Source organism: Cryptotermes secundus, unplaced genomic scaffold (assembly GCF_002891405.2).
Source record: "Cryptotermes secundus unplaced genomic scaffold, Csec_1.0 scaffold2564, whole genome shotgun sequence".
Lineage (NCBI taxonomy): Eukaryota > Metazoa > Arthropoda > Insecta > Blattodea > Kalotermitidae > Cryptotermes > Cryptotermes secundus.
The window spans coordinates 1-25,069 of record NW_019720637.1 but is presented as its reverse complement, the minus strand read 5'-3'; the positions used below and the strand labels follow the sequence as shown (position 1 = coordinate 25,069).

At 37.9% G+C, this 25,069-nt stretch overlaps 1 protein-coding gene across 7 annotated transcripts in view; it reads right to left on the bottom strand.

Annotated features, from left to right (window-relative positions):
* The window catches only part of LOC111870865, a 36,520-nt gene extending 11,585 nt beyond the window's left edge, over positions 1 to 24,935 (bottom strand). For 3 of the 7 annotated variants that reach the window (XM_023863461.2, XM_023863487.2, XM_023863512.2), the window contains exons 1-9: positions 24,313 to 24,935; positions 23,705 to 24,132; positions 20,444 to 20,671; positions 19,808 to 19,917; positions 18,376 to 18,596; positions 9,512 to 9,684; positions 8,532 to 8,870; positions 4,959 to 5,038; positions 1,492 to 1,653 (exon numbers count right to left, since the gene is read on the bottom strand). In XM_023863461.2, coding sequence (XP_023719229.1) covers positions 1,492 to 1,653; positions 4,959 to 5,038; positions 8,532 to 8,870; positions 9,512 to 9,684; positions 18,376 to 18,596; positions 19,808 to 19,917; positions 20,444 to 20,671; positions 23,705 to 24,132; positions 24,313 to 24,322 — 1,751 coding nt within the window. In that variant the 5' untranslated portion in view covers positions 24,323 to 24,935. The remainder of the gene's footprint in view (positions 1 to 1,491; positions 1,654 to 4,958; positions 5,039 to 8,531; positions 8,871 to 9,511; positions 9,685 to 18,375; positions 18,597 to 19,807; positions 19,918 to 20,443; positions 20,672 to 23,704; positions 24,133 to 24,312) is intronic. The other 4 variants (XM_023863470.2, XM_023863477.2, XM_023863495.2 and 1 more) reach the window with 4 other exon arrangements.
* Between the last annotated feature and the right edge of the window lie 134 nt (positions 24,936 to 25,069).

Genomic DNA, 25,069 nt, shown 5'->3' with positions numbered 1-25,069 from the left:
ATTAATAAGATGATAATGGCTTTCTTCTGTTAGCAACTCTAATGTACTCTCATCAATGTAATATGAGGCAGAGAAAATACTGTCAATAATGCATTTGGGTCATCATATAAAGGTCGTATTATTTTTTGTGTAACTAACTAAAACTGAACCTATGGAGCTAAGCCCTTCTTCAGAAGAGGTTAGTTGTGGGGTTACTCAATAATTTTAATTTTATGGAACCCGGAAGTTTATTACTGTGTTCACGAGAGCCCTCCATGGGTCCCCTTCCTGAGCCAGCTCAATCCAGTCCATACTACCAAAGATTTATTTAATATTAACCACCCACCTATGTCTAGGTCTTCATAGTTGTCTTTTTCCTTCTGACTTTCCAACCAAAATCCTATATGCTTTCCATGTAGGCCCCATTCGTGCTACATGCACTACCAATCTCATCCTCCTTGACTTTAATTATACTCAGCAAACAGTACACATAAAGTTCCTCGTCATACAATTCTCTCCAGCCTCCTAAGACTTCATCCCCCTCTGGTCCAAATATTCTCCACAGCACCCTGTTATCAGGCACCCTCAGTCTATGTTCCTCCCTCACAGACCATGTTTCAAACCCATACAAAACCACAGGCAGAATTATAGTTTTCTGTATTCTAACTTTTAGGGTTTTGCATAACAGAGAAGAAGACAAAAGTTTCTGGACTGAATGATAGCTACCATTACCCAAATTCAATCTCCTTTTAATTTCCTCCTGAATGAATTTTTGATTTGTTACTGTTGTTCCCAAAGATTTGAAGTGTGCTACTTTTCAAAGGATCTATTAGCTCTCTTTGCATTATGATTTTTCTCTGCATTCTGGTGATGATACAGCAATATATATGAGTACATAGTTTCTTTGCGTTTACTTCTAGACCAACTGCCTTACTTGCATCAATTAAAGTTACTGTGTTTTTCTTTGTGGTAGTTATGTTGTCTTCCAACAGATTTACATCATCAGCATAGACCAGCAGCTGATGTGTCCCATTTAATTTCAGTCTGACCTCGTTTTCTTGGACCTTCCTAGTGGCATATTCTATGTTTTGTTTAACTTTAACTAAAATTGTGTTATGTTGACAGATTTTAGTAAGACTGCCCAGTATAAAGAAAAATTAGTGTATAATTTCCAACTGAACAGCATATGTATATGAATCAACTTAGTAACCCAGAATTGACCTGGAGGGAATGATAGACTAGGATAGATGATCTTGGGGGTTGAACTATGGATTCTTTGTACCACTGCACCTGTTAGTGTTGGTCTAATATACACACAAGTATATTTTACAACTATCTTTGATTAATAAAGTTATAATTAAGATTTTTAGTTTCAGTTTAATATAGCAGAGAAAAAACAAAAGTTATATTGCAGTCAGTTTAGCATATTCGTGTAAGAATCAGTATCATTTTGATTTCATCACACAGAGGGTGGGTAACAAAATCAAACCAAAAAGATTGACAAAGATATACCTGAACTTCTCAACAGCCACAGTATACTCAACTAATCCTACTCTATCATGAGTGACGAGAATGCTGGATGCACCAATATCTGCTTGACCTCTCATCAGCTGTTTGAGAAGCCAAAGGTCTGCTGAATTCTTGAATGGGCCCCTGGATTCAACAACCTGAAACCTGTATTTTTTCACTCTTTAGCACATGGATTAATTTATGATAGCCAGCTGCATATGAGAATTTGACAATTTCACTTAATAGAACAATGAAACTCATTATGTTGAAATCTCTCTATAATTTCTTCAATTTTAATGATGTATTTGAAAACCAGAATTAATGGCCGTGGGGATTTGTTGCGCTGACCACATGACACCTTCTATCCATTAGAGTTGGCACTAATTTCGCCAAGAGACTGTACCATAGTTCAAGTGGTTACTTGCTGGCTTCCCACCGCGGCATCCCAGGTTCGATCCCAGGTCTGGTCAAGTGGGATTTGTGGTGGACAAAGTGGTGCTGGGGCGGGTTTCCCCTGCCAATCTTCATTCCACTGTGCCAAGTGAATCCAGTTGGACTCCACCCCCATTAAGCGAACTTCACCGAGAAGTGGCGGTCGCTCGGTCAGTATAGTTCGCTTGTGGACTAAAGCCATGGAGTTTATTTTTTTATTTAGCATAAAATAATCTACATTTACTTTCAGGCTTGATTTTGAAAGGATATATATCCCACTCATAATGAGTCTCACAATAAACTTTGCTGTGGTGTGGTGGCCTGTATTACATAATATAAACACGAATACAATGAAATGAATATAATAACAATATCTTGCAGTATCAGATATGTTACCAAAAATAATAATTCTAGACTTCTTATGTGAGGAACATTGCTGCAGTTAACAAATTCTTTGTTTCTAGATACATATTTAGGAACTTAAAGAAGTACATGTTAAGCACTGTTTTTAGTTATTCAAAAGTGTATATGTGTATATTTGCTTTCATTGATATTTGTTGTTAATAATCTGGATAAGTTTCAAACCAATAACTCTGTATATGTGATTGATACCAGAAGGAATGACCACCTTCATATACCTTCAACACATTTATCATCCTATCAAAGAGGGGTGTATTATTCAGGCATCAAGCTATTTAACACTCTGCCATCAAATATCACAGTTTAAAAAATGATAAAAAGCAATTTAGGTTTGTTTTACGAAATTATTTGCAAAGTAACGTATTGTGACATGTCTAACCATTGCGGGGCAATGGGAGGTGGAACGAGTTACGATGAAGACAGACCATTGATAAATGGTCGGTTGCCAAGTTACGAAACAGTGGAAACGAGGTTACACAACACTAAGAAAAGCGGTTTTTCTCTGAGCCGAGCCAAGCCGAAGAGCACTGGTTGCCACGCAGCAATAAACAACTCTCGGCACCATTGCCCAACAACGCCTTTGTAAACACAGCGTCACGCAACAGGGGAGCCAATGCAACAACTGTTGCTAGGCAATCAGTAAACACGACATTACACAACAGTGGTACCTATCATGCAATTGTTTTCTGTGTTGTCCGTGTCAAGCCTAAATAAGGAGCAGCGAACATTATTCAGTAGTGAACCCCGTGTGGAGGGAGGGTCGAATACCTCCACTGTGACCCTGTGAGTTGTAGGAGGCGACAAAAAGGGAAGTCTCAATTCTGAGACAGTAAAATATGGTTGCGAGTCCTAAGGGACTCGCATCCAAGTAAGACTGCGCTGGCAAGGGCCAGCAGCGTATACAAAAGACAGACCCATCCTCTCGTCAGAGAAGGCGACTCACAGAAACAAGACCGTAACTGTCAAATGGTAATAATTAATATCTGGTCATGAGCCCCAAATGGGGCTCGACACCAAAACTTACTGACTGACTGACCGACCGTCAGTTGCAATGTGACTTTGACTTTGATTCATTAGTGAGTGAGTTACTAGTGAGAGGGAGTAATCAGCCAGTTGCAGTCTAGCATTTGCCGGAGTGAATGGAAGCAGCAGAAGTAGTTGTGATACTGCAGACGGCAGTACTTGTGAAATTGTTAATTGTGTAATTGTGAGAGCGAGTGGAATAAATATGCTATATTCAATACGGCGTGAAGTTATTTGTCGCGTTATACACCCAACATGTGACAGCATTTTACTCTATTGATGAATTTGTAGAGCATGCAAGGGGCTTAAAAGTTAAGAGTTAATAAATTGTCTGTGTGCATGAATTATATACTGTTGAGACTTGCTTGTTGTAAGTGTAGTAGTATGTATGATGTTGGTTTTTGTTATGAATTTTAATATTTTATAATTGTAACTGTTTTAACGATATGGCTTGCCAGTGTGTGTGGAATGGCAAGGCGTGAATTTGACAGTGGTTTTTCCATGATCCATGTCTGTTGTCCTGACAACTTGAGCTATCTGTGAGAGGCCTTATTATATTTTTTATTGGACAAAGGATGAATGATGTGTAGTTGTCATGAATTTGTAATATGTGACATGTTTTATATCCAGCCCTACAGGGAAATGATTGGATCCATGAAGTGAAAATAAATGTAAATGTAAGTGTAATGATCTGGTAAACTTCTGAAATCAATGTATAATAAGTGCATAGACGAAATTATACTGCCCATGTACTAAGTGTTCTATGAACCAGATTGTCAGTAATTGCAGTCAAGACACAAATGCAGTTTCACCTTTTCCACTCTCTCTTATCAGAATATTTTAAACACCTCCAAATAAGTGGCTAAAGTGTGTTAACATTCCTCATCTAGCTAATGTGGTAGCTTGCAGTGTCATGCATTCCCTCCTCCCCCAAAACCTGTACTATAATGTACCTCTTCCGATGGCCCCTTCACTCACAAATGGCTAGTGTAAAGACTGAAGGAGCTGGCTAGCAATGCCTGTGATAGGCTGGCTAGAGGGATCAGATGATGCCACTGCTCCTGCCAGTTTGTGAAGTCCCACTGAACCATAAAAGTAGCACTTCTTATTTTATTTTTAAAGTTATCCAAACTAACACAGTTAACATTAACGCTCCAACACTGCATTTATATGACTGATTTCATGGAACAAGAGTAGGAGGGGGAACCAAAATTAAAGAGCTGAGTTCTCACTGAGGAGAAATTGCATGAAATCAGAGCTAGACTTGAGAATTTTCTTCAGAAATCCCACAGATGCCTTGCACAGGAGATCAGGATTTCAAATTTAAACTTTCATCTCTTTCTGAAAAAGAACTTCAACATGTGAATGTATTTTTTTGGAGGTGCCAGCAATGGTGGGTAACAACAGAGAGCACTTCCAGCATCTTCTGTAATCTGGGTACGTTTTATTTGTAATGTACAGGACTATAGGTTTGTTGATTCCATTAGTGATCTGAATCGTATCGGCTTGACCAGAAGGAAGGAGTGTCTGACTTCTCTGCCTGCTGTGTGATTTGTAGGATGCCCTAAGATAATTTCACTGTATGCAAATACTACCTGAAGTTAAGTATCTCCTTTAATAATTGAAAAAGAGACCAGTCATACATCTGTCTGCTCTGCCAAGCATTGAATGACCTCTGGAAAAAGAGAATAATAATATTAATTATCTAATTCATTATTATTCACTTTAACATTGACTTCATGGAACCAGAAGTTGGGAAGGTCACTGTTAAAGAACATGAGATTTGAAACGTTCATGTTATTTTGTTATGAAAGATCCATGACATATATTACTTCTGCGATGAGAAAATTAACTGAGAAAGAATGAGAATTCGGGAAGGATATGGTAATTGTATGCATACATTCTAAAACAGAATATGATTCTATAAAAAAAGAAAAGGTCTGGTCACGTTTAAGAAGAACGAAAAGAGTCATGTTAGTTGGGCCACATGAGCTGCTGGTCTACGATGATGCTGTGAATCTACTGGGAGATAGCATAGATAGCATAAAGAGAAACAGAACTTTAATCGACTCTAATAAGGAGCTTGGTCTAGAAGTAAAAGCAGAGAAAACTAAGTATATGTTGCTCTCGTCACCAGAATGCAGGGCAAAATGATGACATAAATATAGACAACAGATCCTTTGAATATGTGGCACAGTTCAAATAGTTTTGAATGACAATAACAAAACAAAATTAGATTCAGGAAGAAGTTAAGGGGACATCAAATTTGGGTAATACTTGCTACCATTCAGTCCAGAACCTTTTGTTTTCTTGGTTGCTGTCTAAAAACACAAAAATTAGAATATTCAAAACTATAACTTTGTCTGGGGTTCTGTATAGGTGTCAAACTTTTTCTCTGACATTAAGGGAGTAACATAGACTGAGGGTGTTTGAGAACAGGGTGCTGAGGAGAATATTTGGACCAAAGAGAGATGAAGTGTGTAGTGGATCAATTTTGAGATTGGAAATTTAAGGCATTACCTAAATGTTCGAGACTTGAGAGAAGTGTTTTACAGCTATTACATTAATATGTCAACACCTGGGCAGGAACTAGGTTAAGAATGTTGATGATCAGCATTTATGCGTAATCGCATAAGTAAGAAGCTTCGCTAACTGGGCCACTGGAGTATCGTAATATTACCGCATAAGCAGCAGAGAGGACCACGGGCCCACCCACAACCACATGGAATAGCCAATTAGAATATAACTTTGGAAATTGAGGACAACAAGGGGAGTTAACGTCCCTCTTTTGTCCACAGCCAATTCAGCAAGTTAAAAGATATAAATTACTGAATTTAGGAGACTTGTGATCTGATCTAACACATAATATTCAGTTCTCAGCCGGAGGCGCTATTCAATATGGGTCTGACGAGTGCTGGAAGTGGCCTGCATTCTTTTATGTCAAGTAAGTCACGTTTACTCATGTAAGCCATGTTGTTAAATATTATTGTTGATAAAAGTGTGTGGAAAATATCGAAAGCAAACTCCAGTGTGCTCGGCGAGCCCTTAGGGGAGAGTAATAATTATGTAACAAGTGATTGCCTAGGAAGATAGTCCGGCAATATGTCTGTGTATGGTGTATGTGTTAGGAATACTAGTAGTGTATCATGAATAGTAGGGAAACAGGATCGCATTGCACGATTAATACTTGCCTATAGTCAGGAGTCAGAGAGAGAGAGAGAGAGACTCCAGTTTTACACCCCTGAAGGGGAGGTTCCTAGCGTAGCTTCAAGTAAATCCACTATGTAGTCCCGACTGAAAGTCGGCCTTGTTAATAATGTAAATACGGTAAATATCAATGTAAATAGACCAGAGTACATAGAGTAGGATGTACACAGGGAATTGTGATTCACCCCTCCATAATCACCTTTCCACGACCGATCACGAGGATCCTACCAAATGAAAGGCAACGGCAGCCGAATGCACCCACAGTTAAGGGGAGGTACTACTGGACAGGGATAGGCACCTGCCACGCGGGCAGCGTTGAGAAGCCTTGGTATCAATGGCCCCCTAAGAATCATAATAATGTAATACGTTGCTACCTGCAGACTATATGAAGGGTTGTCAAGAGGGAGCTATGACAATATGTCAGGGGGTAGTTCCCACCATAGAGATGACAGACAATAAGTAGAGGCGGGTCAGACCCGGCACGCCCGCTCTACACCAATAATAAGAGGTGACGAGGATGAAAGGGCCAGCAAACAGTGACGCTCGACTATCGCGCTACCGGCCCCTGGGTACTTACATCACCTCTCTTAGGACATATAATAGATGGTGGTAGCTTTAAGTAAGGAAGGAAGCCCAGAAACGGGAGAATCCTAGCTGAGAGTAAGCTAGGATTATTGTGTTAACTCCTTACAGTGTAAGCTGTGGTAGCAAGGAGGGGTACCTGCACGCCCCCCTGCACCACGGCGTTACAAAGTGACAGGAGGTTGGAGAAAACTGCATAATGAGGAGCTTCATAACTTGTACTCTTTTCCAACTATAATTAGAATGAGTAAGTCAAAGAGGATGAGATGGACAGGACATGTAGCACAAAAGGGGGAGGAGAGGGCTGCATATAGGGTTTTGGTGACAAAGCCAGAAGGAAAGAAACCACTAGGAAGACTAAGGTGTAGGTGAGTTGATAATATTAAAATAGATCTTAGAGAAATAGAATGGACTGGATCAATCTGGCTCAGGATAGGGATCATTGGAGGGCTTGCATGGACATGGTAACAAACCTCTGGGTTCCATAAAATGTTGGGAAGTTCTTGAGTAGCTGCACAACTGGCAGCTTCTCAAGAAGGTCTCAGCTCCATGAAGTTAGTAGTTTAGTTCAGTACCAAAAGAGCATACTGAACAAGTGAAGATAATATGCAATTGTTCAGACTTTGATAAAGTAGACATAGTAAGTTCAGGTTGGTTCAAAACAAGGGAATGAGAGAAGGAAGCACCGTCTTGCTATTCTTGTCTAATGTCATGGTGGATGAAACTGCTAATGAAATTAAAGGAGAGAGATAATGGATCAGACATGATAACATTTATGATTTGGGGAAGAAATGAGAAGGAAATTGTAGGGAAACTAAATCAGTGTACAGTTAAGTATTTTACAATAAATTGTTTTCATTCGTCAACTTTTTATCATCAATCCAAAACCCATCAAAGTCACACTCATACATGTGAGAATATTTTATTTTGTTCGCAACACTAGGTGTAACTAAATTTCTCTACAGAGATATTGGGTTTTCGGACTTTATCCATCATCCCGGGTTTTAAGATAACTAAGAAAAAACACGACGTTTTGGAAACTGGATCTGTTTCCATCCTCAGGTGAGGTAAAACACCTATTCTGTTCGGTCCCTTAGAAAGAGTTAGCCTCAATCACTGGACAAGATTTGCATCTCCTGAGGAAAGTTATATGATTGAGGGTTTTGGCTAACTGAATTTTCAGGCGTTCTAATTTTCTAAAGGAAGGGTATATACCGGGTCCGTACCAGTTGTACAAGTAGTTACTATAGGATTCTGATGATGGTGTATAACACACAGAGATGGATAAAGTCCGAAAACCCAATATCTCTGTGTGTTATACACCATCATCAGAATCCTATAGTAACTAAATTTCTCTAGTTTGTTGAAAAAATGCTTACCAAAGATGCTATATTGAGCACCACACCTCCAAGGTCATATATTTCACTTTGATTGGAAATACTGGACAAGATTTTCAACCCACGGCCTGGACTCCAGTGTCCTGTAACTTCTCTTGGTTCACCACTTTCTGAGCCAAGATGATCTAATGATTTTCCACGAATGAGTGGAATTACAGGGTAACAGTCAAGTAATGCAATGGTAACAGTAGATGTTACAAGACTGGTATAATTGTTTTGATGAATAATATTTATTGGACTGAAATAACCATATTTCCAGTTCCCATAATAGAGAAACAACCAGTGGATCCCACATTTATGGAAAATATGTGCCAAGGATCCCTAGAAAAGGAAATACAATAACTGAAGAATTTTGCCTCATATATGCCATATTATGTTACATAATGATTTTCAAATTTAGCTTACAAATATTATGCTGTCAATCAGAACTGCAGTTAAGCCAGGGTAGATCCCTGGTGTATTTTTTAATGCTGGGACATGGCCCTGGCAGTTGAAAGAAATACATGTAGAGAAATGAACAAATGTGACAAAGATAATGGTTATATTTGAGACTTTTATACTGAGTTCAGATGATTGAGAAACTACCTTGAAGTACACAAGAACTCAGGTTTTCATGTCAGTGAAGATTCATATTGTTGTCATCTTAGGTTATGACTCTGTGTAGTCCGGTAGTTGGGTACCCATAAAGTATCATAACCAAGAAGACCACGGTGTATACCTTAAAGTAGTTTACTTTAGGTTACAGTAGATATTGTGGATATTTTTACTAAAAATATTGTCTTGCAAATGGATTAAATGATACATAATAAACATTATCAAAAATGTTTCATTTCACTGACATAAATGTGATCATTTTTACAGTAGCATAACTTTGGATATAGAACTTGGAATAACTGTGTTTAGAAAACTTCTGCTAAAATATTAATTACAATTTTATGCAGAACTGCATATACTCAGTTTACCCATATTAGAAACTGTACAGCCAAATTACAAGATGTATCTAGAACAGCTCCAATTTGGCCTGAGTTAGCGGATACTGCTATTGCATTGGTTATCACAGTCCTATTATCATTCCAAGAAGGAGATGAAACACTCAGTCCCTTCTCTGAGAGCTGTTTGAGAACATTTGAAGTCCCTGAAAAATATTCATTTGTCAGAACTAGAATTAAATAGAAGTTTAGAACATGCATTCATATGTGAGTTACATATTTTACAAATACTGTATTTTTAACACTGTGTCACACCATCATCAAGAAACTTTAAAACTAGCTTAAACTGTGTCCTGTTCAGGGCAATAAAAATTCAATATGCAGTTTTAAGAAAACTTACCAAGACCCCAGCATATGAACAGTGTCACCTGTGTTGTATGTCTATATAGAAAGAAATCAGCTATGACAGATGCAACATACATGTCAGGCTGCTTCATCGTGACTATTCTCTGAACTCAGGCACACACTTCTTGAGATACATTTGAGTGGCATGTCAGGGACAGTGTCTTTATCGGCACTGTGTTTGCAAAGGTAATCATATGACATGGCTTTCCAGTTAAGTAAATAGAAATAGGCCCTAGAAGGTTATGAAGAGTGCTGATACTTCTAATGCTGTCAGAGAGAGTCTGAAGCCCATTGTTGCTTAAAATATTAGATGGTAACTTGAAATAACGATAGCACATACGTAATTTGCAGACCAAGGATTTTTATGATGGCTAGTCATTGCCTATGTCAAGGTATTACTATCCTGCATTTCTCTGAAGGGACCAAAGAAAAGAATAAAAACTTTAGTTAGGTTAGCCATTGCCATGACTAAGATTTGATATCTTTTTTCTCATAGACTGATGATCTGGCAGATATGTAGGCAGAAAGAGAGACAGGTGGGCTTATAAATTAGATGAATAGATTGGAAGATAAGTAGATAGGTAGATAAGCAGGTAGACAGGCAAAACATAAGTATGTAAGCAGACAGACAGATGGGTAGGTAGATGTGTAGATGGATGAGAAGATTAATAGATGGATAGGTAGACATATAGACAGATAGAAAAACAGATCAATGATTGGGGAGATGTCCAGATAGACAGACAGTACACATTCCATGGAACCTGATCACTAGAATGTGATATTAGTTAGGGTAGAGTAAACAAAGTAAATAACATATGAGTTCAGCACACATCAATGTACAATATGCACAGTAGGTATACATTTAGAAATACAAAGCACCTGAGAAGGATGTGAAGAAAACAAACAAACAAAATACAAATTTGTGCAGGGCAAATATTTATTATACAGAAAAAGTGATCTCAAAATTCAGTATCATAAAACTTAAAAGATTCTTTGTCACCTATTAGTTAGTTATTAGTTATTGGAGAGGGTGGGTTTCCCCATGCACCGCAACCAGTTTGATCTATTGTGCTTCCCTCTATGATATTCTACCAGTCTCTATACCCTACCGATATTGGTGCGTACCATCAGTCCCGACCAAGCCAGCGAGTTCGGCCTCCACTGGCTTGGCGGTATCTATAATGCTTCCCCCATCTATCAGAGGCGTTAGAGACTATTGTTGGGCGGGAAACGTCCTTGAATTTGGCTCAGTGAACTCCTTTGGAGATATGAGGTTCTTTTACGTGCCGTAAAGCTACGACATGGGACACATGGCTTAAAGTCCCTCCCGGAGGACTTGTTCCCTGAATTTTTCTGCCCTTAAAAATTCGACGACCTCCGCCGGGTTTGAACCCGCGTACTACGAGTCATGAGGTGGGAACGTTACCTCTGGACTACGGAGGCCGCTTTTCTTTGTCACCTAGCAAGTTTCAATGTGAACACCATTAGTTGCTCAACACATGTCAAAACAGTATTCAACCTTGCGACATGTGTATACATGCCTAACTTTGGCTATCATGTAACTGCCCGTCATGCAAAGTTGCAGAGTTCAAAGATCAGCAATTTTCTCCTGACAGACGATATTCTTCATATAAACCCAGAGAAAATGTTCAATGGTGTTAGGTCTGGTGATCTTGGAGGCCATGCTAAGAAAATACCTCTTCCAATCCACTTGTTCTGAAGGCATGTGTTTAAAAACTGATAGATTATTTTTACAAATTGTGGGGCACTTTATCTTGCTGGAACCATGCATTACAAGGACATTTTTGGACTGTGTAATGTTCTAACATATCCAGACATGAACAGCTCTTCATGATTGCTTTCTGAAAGAAAGAAGATCCAATGAAGTGATCTTTCATCATGTCACACCGCATGTTAACCTTCGGTGTCTCCCTTTGACATTGGTAATTTCTTGAGGGGACTGACTGCTCCAAATTTTGAAGTTATCACTCATTCACTCATGGAGCTGAGCCCTGCTTGAGAAGCCACCAATTGTGCAGTAACACAAGAACTACCCAGTATTTTATGGAACATGAAGGTTCAATACTGTGTTCATACGAGCCCTCCACTGGTTCCTATTCTGAGCCAGATCTATCCAGTCCATACCATCCCATCCTATCTCTCTAAGATCCATTCAAATATTGTCCACCCACGTACACCTTGGTCTTCCCTGTGGTCTCTTTCCTTCTGGCTTTCCTGCTAATATTGTACATGCATTCTTCTTCTTCTTATCCTTCTCCTCTCCCTCATACATGCTACATGCCCTGACCATCTCATACTCCTTGACTTGATCATTCTAATTATACTTGGCAAAGAGTAAAAGTTCTGAAGCTCCTCAGTACGTAGTTTTCTTCAACCTCCCATCACTTCATCTCTCTTCAATCCAAATATTCTCCTCAGTACCCTGATCTCAAACACCCTCAGTCTCTGTTCCTCCCTTAATGTTAGAGACCAAGTTTCACACCCATACAGAATGACAGGCAAAATTATAATTTTGTACGAGGGGGTACCCAAAAGAAACCGAACTTATTTTTTTTAAACTTATTTATTCAAATTTTAAGCACAAACCTTCAATCCCCTTCAAAGTACTCTCCACTTACACTAATACACTTGTCTAGTCTTTTATTCCATTTTTCAAAACATTGTCTAAATTCATCTTTTGAGATGCTTGACAGCAGCCTTCGTCGTTTTTTCCTTCACCTCAGCAACATCAGCAAAACGCTTTCCTTTCATGTCTCTTTTCATTCGAGGAAACAAAAAAAAGTCGCACCGGGCAAGGTCGGGTGAGTATGGAGGGTGAGGAACAGGGGTCATACCATTTTTGGTCAAGAATTGTCGTACAGACAGGGCTGTGTGAGCAGGGGCATTGTCATGATGGAAAAACCAGTCACCCGACTGCCACAAATCTGGCCGCTGAGCTCCAAGTCACTCCCGACAGCTCCACAATTTCTTCAATGGTCCGTCGTCGATCTTCCTTGATGATTTCACGAATTTTTTCAACATTTTCATGTGTTCGGGCTGTGGAAGGACGACCAGAACGAGGTTTGTCATCAATTGACATTTCACCATTTTTGAAACGGGAAAACCACTCAAACACTTGAGTTTTCCCCATAGCATCGTCCTTGTATGCCGTTTTTAACATTTCAAGAGTTTCTGTTCCACTTTTCCCGAGCAAAAAGCAGAATTTCACCGCCGCACGCTGTTCACGAAAATCAGCCATTGCAAAAACGACGATCACACAAAACAGTTGTCACTATAAACTCTGCCGAAACTAGTCCTTACCTTCTGAAGCAACGGTAGTCGGCTTATCAACTCAGGAATGTTAGCTCTATGCACTCATAGTGGCAAAACACGGTACTACAAAAGCTCTGCCCACAAAAAAATTAGTTTGGTTCTTTTGGGTACCCCATCGTATATTCTAATTTTCAAGTTTTTGGACAGCAGTTGAGAAGACAAAGGTTATAGACTGAATGGTAGCAACATGTGACAATATGAATTCAATATCCTCTTAATTTCCTCTTGAACCAGGATTTGATTTGTATAGTCATTCCCAAATATCTGAACAGTGCCACATTTTCAAAACTTCTGTTAGCTCTTTATTTCATGATTTTGCCCTTCATTTCGGTGCTGAAACAGCAACATATACTTACTTTCCTCTGTGTTTACTTCCAGACCAACCTCTTTACTGGTGTCAATTAAAGTTGGTGTGTTTTTTATGGTATCTATATTATCAACCTGTAGATTCACATCATCAGCATAGACCAATAGCTGATGTGTCTCATGTAATTTCAGTCCCACCTGGTTGTCCTGGATCTTCCTACTGGTATATTCTAAAGTAAAGTTGAATAGCAGTGGCGATAAAGTATCTCCTTGTTTTAGACCATTCTGTATAGGAAAATTACCAGACAAACCTTTACCCATACTGACTATACTATATGTTTCATTTAAACACAGTTCAATCAACCTAACTAGTTTCATGGGTACCCCCAATCTCAAGAATATTAGGCTTTATTGAAGTCTACGAATAGCTGATGTACTTTCTCATTGTATTCCCATTTTTCTTTTTCCAGTATCTGATGAATGCAAAAGATCTGCTCAGTAGTTGGTTTAATGTTAATTTACTTACTTTAAATTTCAATAAAACTCAATATTTAGAGTTTCGGTCCATGAATTGTAACACAACGACACAAATTAATTATGATCAGGAAAGTATCTCCAGTGTAACAGAAACTAAGTTCCTTGGTTTGATTATTGATGATGTATTATCTTGGAAACAGCATACTGACCTAGTGATCAGTAGATTATCCTCTGCGTGCTATGCATTGAGAAATGTAAAACATATTGTATCATTTGCAATGTTAAGGCCAATCTACTGTGCTTACATACACTCCATCATGAGTTATGGTATAATCTTCTGGGGTGGCTCCTCACATGCCAGGAAAGTGTTTATCTTGCAAAAGAAAATTATTAGAGTCATAACAAACATTAAACATAGAGATTCTTGCAGGGATATTTTTAAGAAATTGGAAATTATGACGTTATATTCTCAGTGTATATACTCACTACTTTTATATATAATTATTAATAAACACTTATTTAACTTTAATAACGAGATTCATGAATATACAACTAGATCCCAAGGTAATTTATATGTACCTAGCGTGAATACTTCAAAATTTAATAAAGGAGCCTATATAACAGGTATTAAAGTGTTCAATCATCTTCCACGATCAATAAAGATTTTGGTCAATGATGAGAAAAGCTTTACATTTACATTAAAGAGGTTTTTATGTCTCATTCTTTTTACTCTATAAACGAATACTTTCAATATAAAGAAGACAAAGGTTTGTAATCCAGATATTCTCTTGAATTGTTTGTTAGGTTGATTTTACACATGATGTATTACCCACTGACTAGTCGCTCGGCATTTAAGGGTATAAATTTTATGGTAGTATGGTATTGTAATAGACCATCTGTTTTAAATAACATATGACTGTATACAATTAAGATGGTCATGAATGGTTTACTCACAGCTCATTTCCTTTTATCCTGTAGAGGAATATGTTAATAAATAGTTTTCAAATTTTAAGGTTCTTGCTATGAAATGACTGATTGTATATACTGAATTTTTATTGTATATTCTAATTTTTAAATCCTGATGAAATGAACTATATTTGGACTGTTAAATTAAGTATTTGTAGTTATGTGATCGAAATAATTGCATCAAACTTCTATATTATGAATATGGTGTTTTGTATTGATTTATGGTGGTGACAACGATAATCATATATCTGCATAAATTTGATCATATTTTATGTACAAATTTTGTATTGTGACTGTATTGCATGTTGATGGGTTCATTGTTTTTATGTATTTTGACATGTTCTATATCCTATGAAAGGATCTCTGGAATTTAAAATAAAGTGAAAGTTGATCTGTTAGGAATAAACCCACACTAATGATCACCATTAATTTCATCTATGTATGGACTTAACCTTGAGACAAGAATATTGAATTAAATTTTGTATGAAGTTGATACCAGTGATAAAGATGTCCCTGTGCTAAACTGTTATGCTGCAGGGTTACGGCAAGAAATTGTATTTTTAAAGTTACTATGTTTTCTGTAGGGTTAACAGGTTTAGGGAATTGAACTAGGGAAGTTTTAAAAACCTGGGTAAGAAAGGTTCAATGAACGTAGGAATTTGCCGGATTGCGCCACACTGCTGACCAACGTGGAAAGAGCCATTCAGAGAGGAGAGTTAGCTAGTAAGTTGCTGAATCGAGGAAGGTGGGTAAACTGGGAGACGCAACCCCCTTCCAGCAACCAGACAATAGAAGATCGCCACCCTGAGAGGCAATTACATGAGGCAAGGAGGAGCGAACCCCTGGAAGCTGATGAGTTAGCAGGGAAAAGACTATAAAATGGCTATGAGAAACTATAGAAAAAATCTTTTGATCAATAATTTGAGTAGAGTGCTGCCAGAGGCTATCGCCAAAATAGCGTTGAAAGTGTGTTGGCTGGGAACAATCTTCTGCATCCTGAACTCAAGTAAGTGGACCTACCAATTATAGCCATGGAACTTATTAAAGTACGAACACCCAAGGCTAGAACCAAGAATGTGGGGCAGGAGTAGGATGTAGGAGAAATAACCTGTGAGTGCCAGGTACAGGAACCCGCAGTCGGGTGAGAAAGGTTAAGGATGTTGGATCCCAGTGTTTATTCATTTACTTACATGTGTAATTTATGGTTACCAACCAGAGTGAGAGTGTAATGTATATATATGTATATAACGACAGTGGGAAGAATAGAAAGGAGTTGGAAAGTGCTGTCACGTCAGTGTACCCTGTCCTACGGACGCCTCCCTATCCCCATGGTCCTCCACAAGGTCCAAATACCCCAAGGCGCATGGCGAACTCCAAGCTGACAAGGCAGTGAATAAGGAGAATCCCCCAGCTTCCTAGCCTCCCTTGCCGAAGGGAGTACATAAACTACGAGTACATTATTAGACGCAAGCCTTAAAAATTACATATTTCAAACATTTTTGGATATTTAGGGTACTCATTATAATGAGCATTTCTAAGAATTTCACCAATTTGAATTATATCAGGGTTGCATGGTAATTCTGCAGGAAACATAAAACAGTGAATCATGTTTAATACTGTGGCATATCTGTTCAAAGCAAGAACTGTGGAGTCAGAGAAACAGCTGTTGCTAGGTAATGCCTAAATGGAACAATAGAGGAATTGACATATGTGACGCGTATAGCCATTGCTATGGAGCGAAAGGGTAAGCACATACGTGGTGACATTATGCAACAACAGAAGAGGTGTTGCAAGTGCCATTCTCTGTGGGTCCACTCCAAGGCTATATGACTTGAATGAGTTCAGTTCAGAGAAAGAGACACACAGTGTGGTGCAGATGAGGGTGTGGTTATGGAGTGTTAACCAGCGCGAAACAGAAGCTGAAGAATATCCACTGTTTAGATTTGTTAGCCAAAACAAGTGGATAGCAATCCCATCCACTAGAACAGCGGTGTTGCCAAAGAATTCAATATATATTATCTGTAGCAATTTTGTTCTTACTCTGTGAGATCAACATGCTGTCTGTGCTTGTCATCCACAGCCAATTTTTGAACCGACTAACTTCAGCTAAATTTGGTATGAAGTCATGCCAGACTTCACCCAAACCTTGTACACTTTAATTTTTTACAATCAGTAAAAATAGCATGGTGGACACGTGAACTTGTGAGCTGGGAGCAATACCAGTGATAACATGGGGCCTTGACATACAGTAATAGGTCACTAAAATATTCAATGTTTATTAAGGTAATTATTTTGTAGAATGCAAAATAACATAGTAGCCATGCAAAAATATTCTTCAGCGTTTGGTTTAGTGGTGACAACTAAGGACCCACAGAAGCTAGGCATGCGAAATTTGGCATGCAGGTTGATCATAGCACATCTACATATTCTGCATTCACTACTGTTTGTAAATCAAGAATTAACATGGAAATGATGTGAAGCTTTGAGGTTAACTGACAAATTTAACGCAGACAAAATCTGTAAATTAGCAATAAGTGAGAAGATCCCGATACACAGGCGCTCCACACTATAGTGGCTTCTACCACCAGAAAATCATATCAACACGTAGCAGTCAAAAAGTTTAAAGAGGTTTATCGCAAAATACTTCATTTACATTTTAGTACAATTTTAATTTTTACGTTTTAATCTTTAGTCTCTAATTTTTTAAATTTTACTTTCTGAGTATGTAAAATTTTAACTGAAAGACTCAATTTATGCATTTAAAAACACTCAAGTGCACAATAAGGATCCCTACTGAAGAATTAGATGCAATTCAACAACTGAGTTGAGTTGAGTAACCAACACAATTTTAAATGTTATACTATACAGAATTGTAAGATACTTGAAGACACCTCTTCCTCTGATCAGCAAAAATTAACTCCACATTAGTCACTTTCACTGACAATCCCTTCCATGAATAAAATTCAATGAGACTGCATATGGCTAATTCACACCAAACCAGACAATATGGAAATATCTGCCTCTCTGCATTCTGGCAATCTGCTTAAGATCAAGGCTTAAAGCAATGTTCAACACAGCATTACACTCAGAAATTAAGAATTCTTTGTTGTTACAGCAATTACATATGACTGACAAGTTTGTGGGTGGTTCAAGGTCATATGCCCAACACACTGTGCATAGGTATTCATTAGTGTTGCATGTGTTGCCTTGTATAAATACTTGGCACTTCTATGTGAGAAATGAAGATCACAATAGGGTTGTGACTTTTTTCATTTTGTATATCACTAGTGCATGAAAAAACTGCAAAGAAACTTCAAATACCAGTGTGGGTATCCATTATACAAAGCAAATGACATATAACCTAACACAATTCATAAGACAGTAATAAAGTACCTTAATAAGCATCTTACCTGTGCCAGTTTGTGCAATCCCAATAAGGTCATGACCTTTTAATAAAACTGGCCAAGCCTGACATTGTATGGGTGATGGAACATCAAAGTTCTGCTTATAAATTTCCTCTAAAATTTCTGCGTAATGTGCAAAGCATTGCTCAAATGTCTGCACAGGATTAGGTATTCCACTTTCAACTTCATCAAACACATAGCTCACAACAATATTATTATTTGCCTTCCTGTACCAACAAACAAAGAACATCATAAAAATAACTGAAAATGTTCTAATACACCAGTAACCTACTAATTATATGTTCCATCAGCATGGACTTTAGATGAAGTAGTTCTATTCCAGTCCTATATAGAGAACGGGGAGGGGGAACATGCAGCAATTTAAAAATTGCATCTTCAGTCTATATATACACAAGTGCAGTGATGAAAACATTTTATAACAGCTGTTTTCAAATCCTTTGTTTGATGCCTGCTGTAACAGTTTAAAATCTGTCTGGACTCCCATGACAAGAAAGAGAGGAAAAAAGAAACATAACATAAATGAATGATGATTACCCTTATATCTGTCACATGTACAATATTTGGAGTTAATTCAAAACACAAACAACAGCAACCAATGGGAATGCTGGAAATGGGGACTTAGATACCAAGTTGCTCTGGTATCCTTAGGGGTCCCACTACCATAATTTGAGAAATGCTGCTCTGTAACATCACTGCAGATGGTATAAATTTATAAAATGTTCTATCTACAGTAGTCCTGAAACATTGTTAACTCTTTGGATATGTGAAACATATCAGTATCTGTTTAATTCTACTAGTGCCTTGCAGTCTATTTATAGGTCACCATTGGCCTGCACTCTGTGCCACAGGCCTACTAGTAGGCCAGTTTTTATGTGCTTGTATTTCCTGTCCTATCCAACAGAATGGAACAGAAATCGCTACAATGTGAAGCGTGGATCTTGTCCTCACCAACTTATATCAATATATCTTGCCCTTGTTCCATACTAAATTTTTATTTGAATTTTATTTAAAGTAATCTTGGATGTACTGCACACTCTGCTTCATATTATGTAGTGCAGTCTTGCTAAATAACTCCATGGAGCTCAGCCCTTCTTGAAAAACAGCCAGTCACTCAGACACTCAAGAATATCCCAATATTGTATGGAACCCTGAAGTTTCATAATAACTGTATAAGCCAAACCATTTATTTTTTGTCTCAGCTTTATTTATTTCAGTTTTCTTCTGTAAATGGAAAATGCCAAACAGTAGTGTGATACAGAACTATTTATCAAAAGGTTATCACATTTTCACAGACACTTTCTTTAGAACTATACCTCCTGCCAGGGTTATGAAAGGGACCTTTTGTAAAAACAGAAAATTCCTGCCAGTTTTAGTTTCTGTAACAAAGAGCAACTCTCCACACTGTAAATCAATTTACCGGAATCTCTGGACTTCTTCTGGTAACATATTCGCAACTTCCGGATCCTCAATATAAAAGTCTTTACGTAATGGAGGACACTTACTCCACCGTTCTTTCTGGGCTTCCTCCTGTAACATTATGAGAATCAATTATACCACTGATAAAAAGCAGTGTAATAACTACATATCCTTCATTTCAAAACTCTGAAAACTAAAATTAACATACAAATCCAGCACTACACAACAGTTCTAAAGAGATAATTACTTCCATATATATATATATACACACACAATTCGAACAATCTTAAAAAACAGACAGTTTTGTCAAGTGCATTACACAGTAATTAGCTTTCATCCTCTTTATTTACTTTACCACATATTTGTCATTAAGTACACAGGGTGTATTTTGAGGACTGCAAAAATTCATGGGTAATTTTGAGAAAAACATCTGATTATTATGGGTCCAAAAAAAATAAGGAATCATGGCAGCATGAAAACAAAATAAAAAGGTGCAAAAAATAATGGTTTCATTTAAATATTTGTATATCTTATAAGCTTTCAGCATTATATTCAACAAACTTTTAACTAATTATTTACATCAACTCAAACCACAACATTTTCCTTTCCTCATCTAATGACATTATTTTCTACTTATGAAGATTCTGCTAGCCTTAGCCCAGTCTATCTGTGGCTTCTGTGGTTCAGGCTCAACAACTGCAGTCTCAGTTCCTCCAGTACCACTGCAACCGCTTCCATCACTTTTTGTGCTGAAGTTATTCAAAAAATCTTCAATCAAATGTTTTGCCTTAGCTACTGAATCTACAGATCCAAAGAGAATAACTGAAGTCGTCTGGCCAAAATCTTCATCACATGGTTTACCAACCTGAAACATCATTCTACTGTATATGGAAAATGCAACTTACTATGCAATAAGCAATTTTTACTTTGTAACTAAGAAAATTTCAACAATTTACTGGACAAGAAAACTGCAAGTTTAATATTACTAGAAATATATATAACTGATACAAATGCAATGTGTGTCTACCACTGAGTTATATCATGCATAGCACCATATTTCATGGGGGGAATTACAATACCTTATCGTGCAGGAACTTATTTATAGAATTAGGAATCTTACCTCTGGTATCTCAGCACATCCTATCTCTTATGCTCTTTGTGATAAAAACAGAAACAAACTCATAGTAAATTCAGAGATTCATAGAATAAGTACCAGACAGCAAAAAATCTCCATCACCCTCTTGTAAATTTGAGTAAATACCAAAAGGGAGTTTACTGTTTAGGAACAAAGGTCTATAATAATCTACCACAACAAGACTACAATAATGAAACATAAATATATTCTACTTGACATTGAGCATAAAACAGAAAAAGATCATGAATTAATATTGAAGTTAAAATATTCTTCCAATGAGTAAAATTAATTTAAGAGTAGAAATCTTTTTAAAGCAAATTGTTTCTCATTATGAGCTAAGTTCTTTATGCTAGAAGGAAGATTATTAAAAACTTTGATTCCAAAATACTATGTTACTTTTTGAAATACTGTTAAATTACATATTGGATAAGGGAACTGTTATTGTGTCTTGTATTAATGCTATGAATCTCACAGTTAGATTTAAATTGTTCTCTGTTTTTAACCATAAATAGTAGGAGAGAAAATATGTAATGTGATTGGAAGGACAAAATTTTCAGTTTCTTAAACAATTACCTGCAAGAGTCTCTACTTCTGGAGTTAGTAATAATTCTAATTACCCTTTTCTGTAGCCTAAAAATATGAATACTATGGGGAGAATTGCCCCAGAAAATTATACCATACATCATAACAATGAAAATATGAGAAATAAATCATTCTTATGGTTTCCTGTGACATATAAGGTTAATGGCCCTGATTGCATAACAGCCGAAACCTAATTTAGACATAAGACAGGCGATATGTCCTTTCCATGTCAACATATTGTTGATAACTAATCCAAGAAATTTGGTATTAGAAGATTCAGCAATCTGACTGTTACCATTGTCAATATGCATATCCAATGGATACCTACTCTTGGTCCAAAATTGTATAAAATATGTCCTATAAAAATTTAGTGTCCATAAATTAGCTTTAAACCAATCATTTATGTTTTTAAATGTTTGAATAACATTGTTTTCATAATAAAAAGGGCTAGAATTCGTGATAATTATAGTGTCATCTGCAAAAGAATAGGTTTGGAATGACTAATTACAATGTTTGGCAAGTCATTTATATACTCGTACAGAGTGTCCCAGGTGTTTGGGGCCATACTTCAGGAGTGTACTCAGGGTTCCCTATAGAACAACTTTGAAATAGGAATCCATGTCTGCAAACGTAAAATAGCAGCGTTAGGGCGGCATTTAATATCATTTTGTTTATACTTGGCGCCTCAATGTCGAAGAGCATGCACAGACATATTACCCCCTCCAAGCTCTTAAGATTCACCTGCTAGAGTATATGTTGGAATGGGTGTTGTCCATTTTCAATGCATGCAGGGCCATACTTCAGGAGTGTACTCAGGGTTCCCTATAGAACAACTTTGAAATAGGAATCCATGTCTGCAAACGTAAAATAGCAGCGTTAGGGCGGCATTTAATATCATTTTGTTTATACTTGGCGCCTCAATGTCGAAGAGCATGCACAGACATATTACCCCCTCCAAGCTCTTAAGATTCACCTGCTAGAGTATATGTTGGAATGGGTGTTGTCCATTTTCAATGCATGCATTACATCTACAAAAGAAACTTTGGCGCACCCTTTCAAATATTCCAGGTGTCTCACGGATCAGGTCACATGCAACAAGTATTCTGGCCGACAGCTCAAATTCATTATCCACAGGCGTGTCATAGATCAGGCGTTTCACATGGCCCCAGACGAAATAGTCCAGAAATGTCAAGTCTGGGGATCGGGGTGGCCAAGGCACTGGGCCTCCTCTTCCTATTCAATGACCATGAAAAGCAGCATCCAGGTAGTCTCATGATACAATGCTGAAGTGTGCCAGTGCTCCATCATGCTGTATCCACATTTGCCTCCACACAATCAGCAAAGTTGGAAGGATACATTCCAGGAACACCTTGTCAATGGGGCCACTGAGTTGCGATGGTAGGATGAAAGGCCCAATCAGGTGACCGCCAACGATGTCCGCCCAGACATTGACAGAAAATTGTGCTTGGTGGTAACCGACTACAGTAACATTGGGATTTTCGTCAGCCCAAACATGGCTGTTTCGACAGTTGAACCAGCCATCCCTTGTAAACTGCGCTTCGTCTGTGAATAATGCGTGATTCAGGAAGTTGGGCTGATGGAAACACTGGTTCAGTATCCACTGACAAAATTGAACTCGTGGTATGAAGTCAGCTGGACCTATGTCGTGTACTCACGTTGGATGATACTGATAAAGTTGTTGGTCATGCAGGATCATCCAAACACTTGATTTTGATGTCCCCACAATCTAGGCTATGGCACGAGTGCTGGTGGATGGCTGTTCCTCTATGCAATGCAGTTCAACGTTGAGGCGCCAAGTTTAAACGAAATGATTTTAAATGCCACCCGAGTGCTGCTATTTTACATTTGCAGACATGGGTTCCTATTTCAAAGTTATTCTATAGGGAACCCTTAGTATGCTCCTGAAGTATGGCACCAAACTGCTGGGACACCCTGTATAAAAGAAATAATAAAGGTCCCAGTATCTATCCCTGGAGAACACCATTATTAACTTTGTCCCATGTGGAATGAATATGCCAATTACTGATTACATCCCTTTGGTACCTCTCTTTGAGATAGGATTTTATCAATGCATTGGCCTTACAAACTATTTTATAAAATTCTAGTTTATATAGTAAAATGTCACGATTGCCACATTCAAAAGCTTTAATGATCACATACCTGAATGTGTGCACCACTTTCATTTTGCAGCTCTCGAATTTTGGTTCCACCTTTTCCAATTATCTTCCCAACATCGCACGCCTTTATTAAAACTTCAGTTCTATCACATCCCATTCCACAGTCATTACGTCCACCAGAGTTATATTCTCGATCATTACGACCACCAGAGGAATATTCTTGACAATTCCTACCATCTCGATTTTGCCCTCTGTTGTGCTCAAACCTTCCACCTTGAATGCCTTGCCCACTTTCCCTTACTTCAGATTTATAATTATTTGTATGGCTATTCCTTCCACCATGCCAGTTTCTATAATCACGTCCTGTAGCCCCACTTCTCCCGTTACCTCCACGAGCAAAAGTTTTGGAATATATTGGAGTGTATTCTGTCCGGCTTTCACCATCAGAGTTCCATCCATCGTTCATGCTGCCTGAAATGTAAGCACACATGAAACTGCATGCAAATCTTACAAAATTACAAATGTCTCAGATATAACGCAAACACTTCTTCAAAATCTCTACATACAGCTTTCTTTTTATTAAATTTGCCTCATGAGAACAAACACTGTAACTGCCACTTGAATGTTAAGATATCTGTCGCTGTTACATACTGCTATTCATCAGTTTTATGGTCCTGTTGTCTGCTGATTTTTAGATATAACATACAATATAATAAAAACTGCCCTCTAATGTTCTTAGTGTGGATAAATCAAGCGAAAGGAATGATCTCAAACCAATCAAACATTCAACTGATTCAACGACCTACCTACTTCAACCGACTACCTAACCAACCGAACAATACCTAACGACGCCTGACCGCTTCTCACATATCAACCATACCAATGATCGCCAATGATCGAAAGACAACAACAATGGTGACGATGACAGGGTGTCAGTAACACAAGGGCTGAAACCCTTGACGACGAAATTAAAAATAAAAAGTGGCCGGCATTATATACCAAAGTCGACAAAAAGAAAGTATCAAACTACGCACAGTTATTTGGGTGTGAATCGCAGAGGTCACAGATTTCGTTTGAAAGATGGTAGGCCTTGAATGAGCAGTCGAGACCTGAGATTATTCTTGTTAAAATAACCAAATAACTTTTTAATTATCCAACCATGTTGTGTTTGAACTTGAATTTGTTTACGTTCCGTAAAACCAAGTACAGGTTGACCCCATAGGATATGGAGATATGGAGCACGTCAATTACAAATACATGTCTGTATCGAACTGTACAATATCGAGTTTTCTCGACTACACATCTTACACCACTAATTGGAATTATATACGTATACTTGGTTCCAGTAATTCCCAAATCTCAAATTTAGATTTTGCTACTCTTCAATTTGATCCATCCCAATTTCACT